Here is an 11,631-nt window from a genome sequence, read left to right on the forward strand (position 1 = left end):
GTGTTCAACGGGGCTTACTTTCAGGAAAGTATGGATAGGGTTGTCGCCTTAATTGATCTGATTTTGTCATATAGAGGTAGGGTGACCAGATACAACGCAGGCCAGAGTGCTTATACCTAACTATTGCATTCAAGAGGGAATTTTGGCAGGTGCAGCTTTTCAAACCCTTCTACATTGAGCTGCACCTGCCAAGATTGTCTCGTCTGTGCAATGGGTAAAAGTATAGGCACTCCGTCTTCCATTGTATCTGGTCACCCTGTATGGAGGGTGCTCAAAACATTCCTGCTTGATGATGTCACTTCTGGCCATGACATCACACCCAGGTTGATGACATCACTTCTGGTGGGTCCTGGTGCTAAAAGGCTTGAGACCCACTGCAATAGGACTATACTGGTGAATGAGTGAGCTTTGGGTTGCAAGTTGTGTACTCAAGTGCTCAGTTGTGGCCCACTGAATTCAATGGTGTTGTGTCTTGCTAGGTCAGCCTGCACTGCATCCAAAATGGCGCTGGTGTTGTTCACAGCTCTGTGAACCACCTCAGGAGAGCTCCACGAGGTCGCCCCTCCCCCACAGACCTCAGGGCGGCGCCTACAAAGCGCTGCCCTCGAAACCAGGCGCCCTGTGCGCCTTCTCAGAAGGAAGTCCCGTCTCCTTCAAAAGGGCTTACTCCCAAGCAACGCGCAAGCAGAGCCTCCCCCTCCCCTCTCCTCGCACCTCTGCGAGGAAATGCCAACTGGGCCACTGGATGCCTTGAGGAGATCCGGGGAAGGAACCATTTTGGTGCAGAAGGGGGGAGATGTTTTTAATATATATAATCTCTTCGCCTTGGTCACAATTAGTGTTCCTGTCAGCAGCTGTCTTCTCACAGCTGCATTTCAATTTGAAACAGAACATTTTCCTCACGAAAAGGGCGGGGAGGCGGGCAGTAATTACATGCAATTAATTCTCCCCCCTCCCTTGACAGGATGGTAGATTCCCAGATAGCGCAGAGCCTTCCCCCCCCCTTTCCCGGGCCTCGCCTAGGTGATCGCCAGAGGATGAAGAAGGCGTGGCTTAGGCCCAAGGGGGCGTGGCTTATCCCTATAAAAACCCATGCAGCGAGCAGTGCTGCTCTCAGTCCGCCGAGGCGCCAGCTTTTGGGAGGAGGGTTTTTCTAGAGGCAGCCTTCTGCAGCCGCTTCTGCGCTTTAATCTGCTTTGCCGCTTTCCAGTCATCGCGTTTTGAGAAGCTCTGTCGCGACATGAACGGGTTCCACGACAGCAGAATTGAGGACAGCTTCCTGTTCACCTCAGAGTCTGTGGGGGAAGGGCACCCAGGTGAGTCTGAGGGGGCGAAAAGACCCGGCTGTAGAGAATTCCGGGCGCGCGAGGGGGAGGAAGGGCAGGAGACGAGGAAGCGCGCGCTTGGCTGGTCGTTCAGCGCATGCGCGCGGGAGGGGAGGTGGGAGTAGGAGGAAGGGCGGGAGTAGAATAGGCTGCTCGCGCGCTTGGTTGGTCGTTCGGCGCATGCGCGGCGGGCCGGTTGACTGGGCAGCTCGAGAGCGGCCCCCTGAGGCCTGCTTCGGCGCGCCCGCTCTGAGGCGATTGAAAGGGTCTGGAGGGGAGCGGCGTGTGGGGAGCACCAATAGCACCCGGGCCATGTAGATCTGACCCCCCAGAACGTGGTTTCCCCCTTGTTTCGACCCACGCGTGTTCTGGGTGGGGGATGGAGACGGATTGTGAAATAGGCCCTCCCCCCAGCGCTGGGCTCAAGAGGCGCGCGCCCCCGTTTCCTCCCTCCCCCCGCCCGGCCGCGGGCACGCGCCCCCGCATTGCAGACGGCTGACCACGTGGTGTCCGCATGGCGAGCTCTTGAGGGGGGGCTGCAGGGAAGAAGGAGAAGGCGACCATGTTGAGGGGGGGAGGAGGGGCTGGTCATGCTTTAAGGTACATGAGTGGGAGGGGGCATTCCAGGTCTCAGGAGGGGGGCTGAGGCTCAAAAGAGTCCTGAATTAATGGAAGTGGGTTATTAATTAAGCAAAAACACACACAGGTATCATGTGCCACTCCAACATCACTTTGCCAAGCAGCAGCATCAGTGCCGGTGATGGGTGCCGACAGCACACGCTGTGGCCGTGCCAAGCCTGCCGGTGGAGGAGGAAGCTGTTTCATTGTCTTTCTCGGCCATGATGGCTGGCAGTGAGGAGGAGGAGCTGTGGAGAGCGGGAGGCAGTGGGGTTGAGAGACGCGCTGTCTCCAATTTTGGATGTTGGGGCTTGTGTGTGTGTGTGGTCTTTGCGAATCCCTTCTAAATATAGTGGTTGGTGCCAGAAGCCTGCATAGGAACAAGGACCCTTTGATACAGCAGAAGGAGGAGTGGGGGGAGGAGAAATGAAGCATGGCAGGAGGGGGGGTTGCACCTTCCTTAGTGCCATGGTCATGTAGCTGTAATGAGCCATGCGGCTTCCATTAGAGAACAGTCCTGGTGGTGCCCTTTGTGGGTGGCAGGGCCATTTTTGCTTACTGGGAGATTTCTAAAGGACAGGGCGGCAAAGAATGTGAATTTAATGCTCTTATTTGGTTTTTTAGGTGCACAGCACCATCAGTGCAGTGTTCTTATGAAGCACACATGCTAAGTGCCACATGAATGGAAGTGTTGTGCCCACCCTTACACTTAATCTTTATGTGAATTGTAGCTCAGACACCTCAATGGAAGCCATTCCATGTTCTTGTTCAGAAGCAATCTATTTTTATTGCCTTTGTGTGCTTTCCTGATACATCCGTGATGTCTTGCAGGGCAGCCTCTTCTTGGCTTTCTGCGTCTGAGTCTTCATTCTGTGAAATTTGGTCAGACCAGACTTATAGTGAAGGGTGAATCTGTTATAGTGAAGGGTTGTGCAATGTGATAGGAATGTAGAAATTCTGCATGAAAATATAAGCAGAGGCTTACCTTGGATATCACAGCTATCTTTGACAAGACTCTTGATTAGAGCTGTTGAGTTTTCTGCTTTGAAATAGAAGGCTGAAGAATAAATCTGCTTCGGGACTTATGGGGCTTAAGTGTGACTACTCCATGTTGTCTTTTGCAGACATAGCCGTATTTGGGAACTGGACTCCAGTAATCCTTTTTTACGGTTATCCCTACTGTTAACTCAAAGCACACAATTATTTGTGCCTCCTTGACTGTCAAAGGGTGCCCATTGGCTGTGTTTATGTCCTCAGATATGGACAAGACATGTAAACCTTTTTAATGGCACTTTCTGAAGTCAAAGATGAAGCAAACAAAAGCTCAAGATTCCACCCAGACAGTACAGTATGCGCTAATGTGACTACCTGCTCTGTGTAGTCCAGCAGTTTGCTTTGACCAGCCCCATTTGGGCTGAATCTTTGCCATTGAGTAGAGTGGATAGAACAGCATTGAAGAGGTTCTTTATTATTGGTGTGTCTATTTGCTTGTGTTTGCTCTGAAAGATCTCTGTTAAGGGCATGCATGTACCTCAATCCTAGTTGGTAGGTGTAGCTTGGGATCCACCCAAAGTATGTGGGGCTTCACAGGTTTGACTGCTATGGAATATATACTGCCGTGCAATGACTGTCTGAAATCTGAGGATGGCAGTACTCAAATCTAGGCTATGCAGAACTTTGTAATTGTGTAGGTGATCAGGTGCCTTCCCATTTACAGAAAGCAAGAGTCATTGTGCAATATTGCAGCACCTGACTCACAGCGGCAGTGTGGATGTGATGACTAGAGTTGCATCACTTTTCTGGGGCAAAGATGAGGACAATAGAAAATAAAAGGCTAAATATATGCCTTGGAAGTTATTTGAATATGGAAGTTTCAATAAGGAGATACAGCTTCTGGATGGGAAATGATTCAACTGTGCCATCCTAGTCATAGATGAGTCAGCTAAAGCAGAATGGAAACACACCTGTGTAGGTCAGGTGTTTGCTTGTGGAATGAAAAGACCATTGTCTAACAATTCAGCACTAATTATGTTCTCAGTTGAGCTTTTAATGAGATTTATTAAATTGTTTATAGTATTTTACAACAAATCTATTATTGGGCTTCTGAAATTGACATTACAACAATTTTTAGTTTAAAAACTGAAATGAGAGAAATTTAGCAGTTGCATCCAGTGGGCTGCAGACACTTTGATACCACCACCAGGTAGGAACAAAATCAGCAGCTCCCCCAAAGCCCTCTGAAATGATCTTTGCTAGACCAAGATACCTAGCAGTAACAGGTAGAGCTGACCTGTCACGGGGGGAGGTGATCTACTAAATTCTTGTCTGTGTGACGTTTTTTGAATATAACCAGTAAAAAGCTTCACTTAAGTTTCCTGATTTCATAAAGCTGCTGTTCCTTAGTATCCACTAGCTTTAAGATGTGAAATAGTGTGACCTTGAAGACGAGGAAGTAATGGAAATGCTTTCTGATTGCAGACAAGATTTGTGACCAAATTAGTGATGCTGTCCTTGATGCACACCTTAAGCAAGATCCAGATGCCAAAGTAGCATGTGGTGAGTACATTGGGGTGGTGAGAGGGGAGAGTGGCAATTCTTGGGAGTGGTTCAGTGAGAACAGCTGCTCTCCTGCACTTACAACTTTATGCCAATTCTGTTTTCTCGTGTAGAAACTGCTGCAAAGACTGGAATGATTCTCCTGGCTGGGGAGATCACATCCAGAGCTGCGGTCGACTATCAGAAAATTGTTCGTGAAACAATCAAACACATTGGTTATGATGATTCCTCAAAAGGTAAATGGAGCAGTTGTGCTGGACCAGCTGTCCTTGTCCTTTTGAGCATGGAGGCTTTTGACTCCTTTTGCTTAGTCTTCCATTCTGAGTTGAAATTTTATGTCTTTAGGTTTTGATTACAAGACTTGCAATGTATTGGTTGCCCTGGAGCAGCAATCCCCTGACATTGCTCAAGGAGTTCATCTTGACAGAAAGGAAGAAGACATTGGTGCTGGAGATCAGGTTGGTGTTAATTGGTATATGATGTGTGTTCCTAAATTGTTTTCTGTTGAAAACTAATGCTTGGTAATTTTTCCCTCATAACAGGGCTTGATGTTTGGCTATGCTACTGATGAGACAGAAGAATGCATGCCCCTGACCCTTCTCCTAGCGCATCAACTCAATGCAAAGCTGGCAGAACTCCGGCGTAACAATACCTTGCCCTGGCTGCGACCAGATTCTAAAACTCAGGTAAACTACTTCTTGGCTCTCTCCTCCAGTGGGAAGAACATGGATGACAGCCAGCTTACATAAGTAAATTCTGTGGAGGAGTTGGGAAGAGTGAGCCCCTTGGGTTAAACTTGGAAAAGAGAGCCACAGTAGCTAGCTGTTGTACATCTTTCTCTGTTAGGTTCTCTTAAATTTAAGAATTTCGCTGTTTAAGAAATTCTAATCCCACCCTTCTGTTATAGGGGCCACCCTGGGCAGATTGCAAAAACGTGATTTGTATCTCACACTCTCTCGGGATCATATCAGATTAGTATGTTTTTGTACATGTTTTTCTTTTTCTTCCTCAAAGGCAGTTGATGCTTCTCCTTCGAGGAGGAGAGGGGGTTCATTTTAACTCAAGCAACTGTAGACTATAAGTGAGACTGAACCTTTGAAACGATGCAAAAATCCTGTGTTTGGTTTTTTAGGTGACTGTGCAGTACAGACAGGATCGTGGTGCTGTCATCCCTATTAGGGTCCACACAATTGTCATCTCTGTTCAGCATGATGAGAAAATTGGTCTGGATGAGATGAGAGATGCCCTGAAAGAGAAAGTGGTCAGAGCTGTTGTTCCTGGAAAATACCTGGATGATGACACGGTCTATCACCTGCAGCCTAGTGGCCGTTTTGTAATTGGTGGCCCCCAGGTATGAGGAGGGCTGGGTTCTTGCTCCTTGCATAATTCTGGGGAAACCTTACAGACTTCTCAAAAACGACTCTCTTCAAGTATATTGTGGTTGATAATGGGCTAAAGTGCCCAGTATGGGGGATGGTGTATCAATTGAGAGCATGAAACCGACTTCAGAAACTCTGGCTTGCAGTAAACACTAGCAGCCTTGTGCCCACTGAAAGATAAGGTGAATTCTCAGAGAAGATTAGCAGGGACTTAATGGGGGTGTTGTTAATTGCAGGGTGATGCTGGCTTGACTGGCCGAAAGATCATTGTTGACACCTACGGTGGTTGGGGAGCTCATGGAGGCGGTGCTTTTTCTGGTAAAGACTATACAAAGGTGGACCGTTCAGCCTCTTATGCTGCTCGTTGGGTTGCAAAATCTCTTGTGAAGTCTGGCCTCTGCCGTAGGGTGCTCGTTCAGGTATGTTGGTTTCTTTGGGGCTAAAAGATTTGAGATGACAATGTAAGTTGCTATTTGATGGTGCTGTTCTTGGTGCCTGCTGGGTTTTAAAATGCAGCATTTGGGGAGGTAGCAGTGCTGTGGAAGATAAGTTGCAGCTGTATTACTGGAGGATGGCAAGCCGAGAAGGAGGGATTGTGGGCAGTCAACAAGCAGAACAAGATGCAGCAGAAGCTGTTAAACATTACTAGCATTTGAACAACTGAACTTGTCTGCTGGAAGATAACAAGTTTGACTCAAGCTGAAAGATGGGGAAGATTGTAAATGGGTTTTGCTTCATTGTACTGGAGGGCAAATAGTAGAGGCTGGGCTGAAATGATTTCACATTTGTGGGAGAATAAATGTGCCAGGAAAGAGGAAAACTGCATATCCTATCCCTGTGATGGATGGTTCTGCATAACATCAGTGGTTTTATATTGACTCTTTACTCCCAGGTCTCTTATGCCATTGGAGTGGCCGATCCACTATCAGTCTCCATTTTCCATTATGGCACATCCCAAAAGAGTGAGCATGAGCTGCTAGATGTTGTGAAGAAGAACTTTGACCTCCGCCCTGGGGTCATTGTCAGGTAAACCATGGTGGTGCATAGACACTTATACAGATACAGAAGAGGTTTTGAGGATGGGCCTATACTGAAGTAATAGACCAGGCATGGTTAAGGGTGATAGTGCTTACCAAATACAGTGGCTGCAATGCGTAAACTGGAGGGTAAAGTCCCAGCCCCATTGTAAGCACTTAAGAGGGGATGGTGTGCAGATTTTATTTCGTCTATACACCACAACTGATGCTTGCTTTCTTGATTATGTAGTGACTTGACAAACTCAGTGAGCTGCTTTTGTCAGTTGCTGTAGAAGTGCGAGGTTGAGATGTGACAGACCTCAAAGATGCATAGAAGGGTAATGAATATTTAATGAACAGGTTCTGGGATGAAGGTATGTGTGTCACTGAGCATGGAATTGTCTGGGAATTGTCTAGTCCAGGCAGGAATTTAGAACGGTGTACTTGAAATATTACTGTTGAGCCATAGCCAGCATTAAAACCTTTGCTTGGAACCACTACTGGTTGTGTTTAAAGTGACAATATAACTTTAAATAGACTAACAAGTTGATACCGCTCTTGTGAGAATTCTGTGCCAGCTGGGGTGGGAGTCAAAGTACAGTTTTAGCAACTGGGTATGGATTTTCCTTCAGTGCCTAAACCAATTGTCTCAGTAATGAACGTCTGTTAATGGACCGCTTGCCCCATTATTTGAACTATTTGTGTAGTGTAACTAATTCTGAGCACTGCTTCTCTCAGAAAAGGGAGCCAGCCTTAGTTAGGGTTAGTTGTGGCAGTTGGTGTTTCAAACATGGCGGCAGCCCAGGCTCCAACTATGCCTCTTTGTAGTGGCTTTTACAGGCTGCCTACTCTGGAAATAGGCAGGTTTGGGTAGGAATAAAAAGCTGGTTTATAAGCTAGAGAGGGAGTTCTTTCCCAGTGGAGAACCATGTAGTGGTCTGTAGTTGGATGTAGCTATCTATAAATGAAGGGTGAGTATTCTATAATGTTTTTTGTCCAGTTGTAGAGTTTGCATTTGGAAGCAAACTGGTAATTCTGACTTGTACAATGCAGCTGCTGTCCTTTAGGGCCTGTAGTAGTGATCATCCTTGCTAACATGTGGCCCCTTCAGCTATAGCTGCTTTTTGGCTTGTCTGTTAAATGCTTTTTATTGAGTTACGGACTTGTATATTCCAGGGATCTGGATCTGAAGAGGCCAATTTATCAGAAGACTGCATCCTATGGCCACTTTGGTAGGGACAACTTCCCATGGGAAGTACCCAAAAAGCTTAAATACTGAACCTGTTTGGGCTTCTTTCCCCAGACCTGTTGGTGTACATTACAGAGAAACCTTCAGGCTCTGCCGGAAAGAGCCCTGTTCCCTCAAAATTGGTCCTGTCCTTCTCTGCTCTTAACTTGGCACACTCTGTCCATTGCCATGCATATTAGTTCCTGTGGGGACCGCAAATTGCACTGTGCTTTATCCTTTTCCTGATGTGCTTGACGTACAAGTATAGCCCATTTGAGCATAGGCCTACCTTTGTAATGTAGAGAAGAACAGGCTGTAGTCAACAGTGCTTCGGTCTAGTCCTTTGTATTACCCCAAAGGCTAATGATGATTTTTTCACCCCCTTTTCAAACAAAAGATACTTGTAATGTGCACACAGTCTGTGGTTCCACATAATGTCCAGATACAGAGCAGCTTGGTGCAGTGGCTTGGCTCTTGAGAATGTAAGCCCATGTATCCTCTCCCCTCCCCCCCAGTTCTGACCAAATCTCCAGCTAGGTAGTTGTCATGCGAGCCACAGCCATGTATGCAGCACGAGTTGCATCCTTCTTGAAGCTCCAGTTCAGTATGATTTTGGCAGTTCTGGTTCAACAACCTTGATGGTATTATGCTCTTAAAATTAAATGAGCACCCTATTTTAATCAATTCTTTATCTTCTTGGGAGGATGTACGTAATAAGGTTTAAAAAAATTCTATGCATAGTTTTAGCACTAGCCAAACCTCACCATCTTTATCAAAACAGGCACTTGGCCAACCTTGTGATGTGTTACAGAGAACTTACAGGGGCATACCCAAGGTCTGTAGGCTGCACACTTTGGCACCTGGAATTTTTTTTTTCTCTAGAAGAGCCAAGAATTTCATGTTGCACAAGACTCCAGGGTTTGTTTTCAAAGCCTGCTCCAAACTGCCTTCTGAAGTACTGGTGTAGCTACAGAGAAACCAGGTCCCTTCAGAGCACAAGTGCATTGGGACAGGAAATGGAAGAAACCCTACATACTTGAAATACTTTTTAATAACTGTTTATTTATTGTGTTTGGGACAGGGTGTGAGTACAGAGAAGCCCTCGTCCCAAATGGCAGCTTTTAAACTTTATTTTGACACCACAAATTCCTTGACAATTCCCAGCATTCCCTGCTAGGCCAAGGTGTCCTACAGAAAAGCCTTGGGTCACAACCTACAGGGGGTCTGGCTTGTGTAAAACAGGAGGGCAGTGCTAGGGGGGACTGGTCATGGGAAAGGCCAACTTGGCTGGTGTTGTACAGAGAAGCTGGCTTGTTTACTTGCCTCTCCTATGGCCAGTATCCCTCAGCAGCAAGTGCCTTTTGCGATCCATTTTTCTGGGCGTTTATTACGTATGTCTGGTTCTTGAAATTCCCAGTTGATTGGACATCTTAATAAAAGTGCTAGGTTCTATCTTACCACTAGTTGAATGTTTGTGTCTTTCTCCTATGCGGCAGAATGTCAGTATTGGAGCAATGAGTTCTGACCTAAATTTCCTTTAAACACTCAGAAGTGAACCTTCTCTCACCATTCCTGGTCTAGCGTATGCATGATGATTTGCATATCAGACTCTACTTGTGTAGATGGGAGCAGAGGAGCTTCCCTTCAAAAGTTTTGTACAAATCAGTTGATGAAATTGTTCCCCCTCAAAAAGCACAGGGTTGAAGCTTGACATCTGGAATACAATAACAAGCTGATTATTTTTTTACCTTGTGGTAGTATGCTTTCCAGAGTGACCTTATAATGAATGATGTATCTGTTGAAATAAGTACTAAACAGCAAAGTACAGCATTTTCCAGTCCACATATCTGCAGTACAAGCTAGTACCAGAGTTGCTTATAGGACAAGTGCTGCTGCTGCACACTTAAATTTGCATCCCCCTTCATAGCTTGTAAGTCAGTGTTGAGCAATGCAAGCCCCTGTACCCTAAAGTGACTGTTGGGCCCGTCTGAGAGCTGCCCTGGAAAAGTCATCCCATACCATTGCTATGGTAGCCAAGCAGCTTTCTCAAGGAATAATTGTGCTTCCTTTTTTTGCTCCTGGTACAGCAGGAGTTTGCAATCTTTTTGTTTAAGGGGCTGGATGTTTGAGGGTGGTGTGCCAAACATCTGAGTGGCCAAGCACCCAAAAGCAGCTGGGCTGAGCTTGCCTTGGACTTTGGCAGCCTGTAGATTGCTGACCCCTGCTGTAGAGAGAACATGGCATTTGTGACTAGTAGCCAGTGATCAGGCTTGTTTAATTCTGGCTTGTCCCCTTTAAAAACTGTCACCACATCTGGCAAAAGATTCCACAGACTAGAACGGGTGTAAAATACATTTCATACTGAGGGCCGAATAGCATTCATGATGCCTGCTGAGAGCTGAAAATGTCATTAGGCAGGAAGTGATGTCATTAAGCAGATCATAACAAAAAGCACTTAGGAACTCATTAGCTGCAAATGATAGAGAAAACATGCAAATCTTGTTCATATTTCAAGATATGGGAGAGCCCAATTTTCATGTGTAACATTGCTCAGCAGCTGGGAGCCGGATGAAAAGCTTCTGCGGGTAGCATCCGGCCCCTGGGCCTTATGTTTGACACCCCTGGACTAGAGGGTAAACAAGGGCAGTGAAGGTATAGTTGGAAGGTGGGGGAGGAAATACTTGGCTATGGGATTGTACTGTGCTTTCCAATCAGTCTGGTCTTGGGGTACTTCATAGATTTGTTTGCCAAGGAAACACCCCTTCAGCAATGCAGAAATGTGCTTTTAACTGGGGGAGGCCCCTTGCCCTATGCAAATTAAATATACATCTACTGTAAAAGATTAAGAAAGCACCTTCCTGGGAAGTCTGTCATTACATAGTGGAACTGACCCCCCCCCCCCCAAACTGCAGGGATCTTGGAAGTCCTTGAAACAGTTCAAAACATACTGAATTAGTTTCTAAAAATCCTGGAGGGAAACTGAATAGTTAGGAGCTACAGATAAGAGACACCTATGACAAGCTGCAGGGAGAGGCACTTAACTATTAGAGTGCCCTCCCTTCCTGCTCTCTGCTGACTTACTGAGTTAGTGGCTGAAGGGAGGGGAGGAGCAGAAGAAACCTGTTGCCATGTCCTTGGGAGGACATTTGGGGAAAACCTCCCCAGGAGAGGATAAAACCCACCACTGTAGTGAACTTGGGTGCTTCTGAAGGGATCATCCTGCTCAGTTATCAGTGAACATGGACTATGCAGGCAAGGATTCAAAATATAACCTGTTAAAAACCCCAAAGAAAAGGAATTAAAACAAAATGGAGGGGAAAGAAGTACAACAAATGGAGAGGTACAAGCGGTGGACACACCAGCCTCGGTAGCAGAGTTGTCTAGAAGCTATTATCCTCAGCTGGCCTCTGATAGATCAGTCAGCCTCTGACATAGCTTCTTGGGACCAGTACTTCCCAGTACCAGATCAAAACAATCTTGGAGGAACATTTCAATCTCTGCTGGCGGTT

General features: G+C 46.4%; 1 protein-coding gene across 1 annotated transcript; it reads left to right on the forward strand.

Annotated features, from left to right (window-relative positions):
* Window positions 1-1,154: 1,154 nt before the first annotated feature.
* LOC136662161 (S-adenosylmethionine synthase) lies at window positions 1,155-9,579 on the forward strand. The gene is made up of 9 exons (XM_066639231.1): window positions 1,155-1,316; window positions 4,422-4,499; window positions 4,613-4,735; window positions 4,845-4,957; window positions 5,042-5,185; window positions 5,632-5,850; window positions 6,115-6,297; window positions 6,771-6,904; window positions 8,071-9,579. The coding sequence occupies exons 1-9, from the start codon at window positions 1,241-1,243 to the stop codon at window positions 8,171-8,173; spliced, it is 1,173 nt and encodes a 390-aa protein (XP_066495328.1). The 5' UTR covers window positions 1,155-1,240; the 3' UTR covers window positions 8,174-9,579.
* The last annotated feature ends 2,052 nt before the right edge of the window (window positions 9,580-11,631 follow it).

This window comes from Tiliqua scincoides, chromosome 11, assembly GCF_035046505.1.
Source record: "Tiliqua scincoides isolate rTilSci1 chromosome 11, rTilSci1.hap2, whole genome shotgun sequence".
In the NCBI taxonomy this organism is placed as follows: Eukaryota; Metazoa; Chordata; class Lepidosauria; order Squamata; family Scincidae; genus Tiliqua; species Tiliqua scincoides.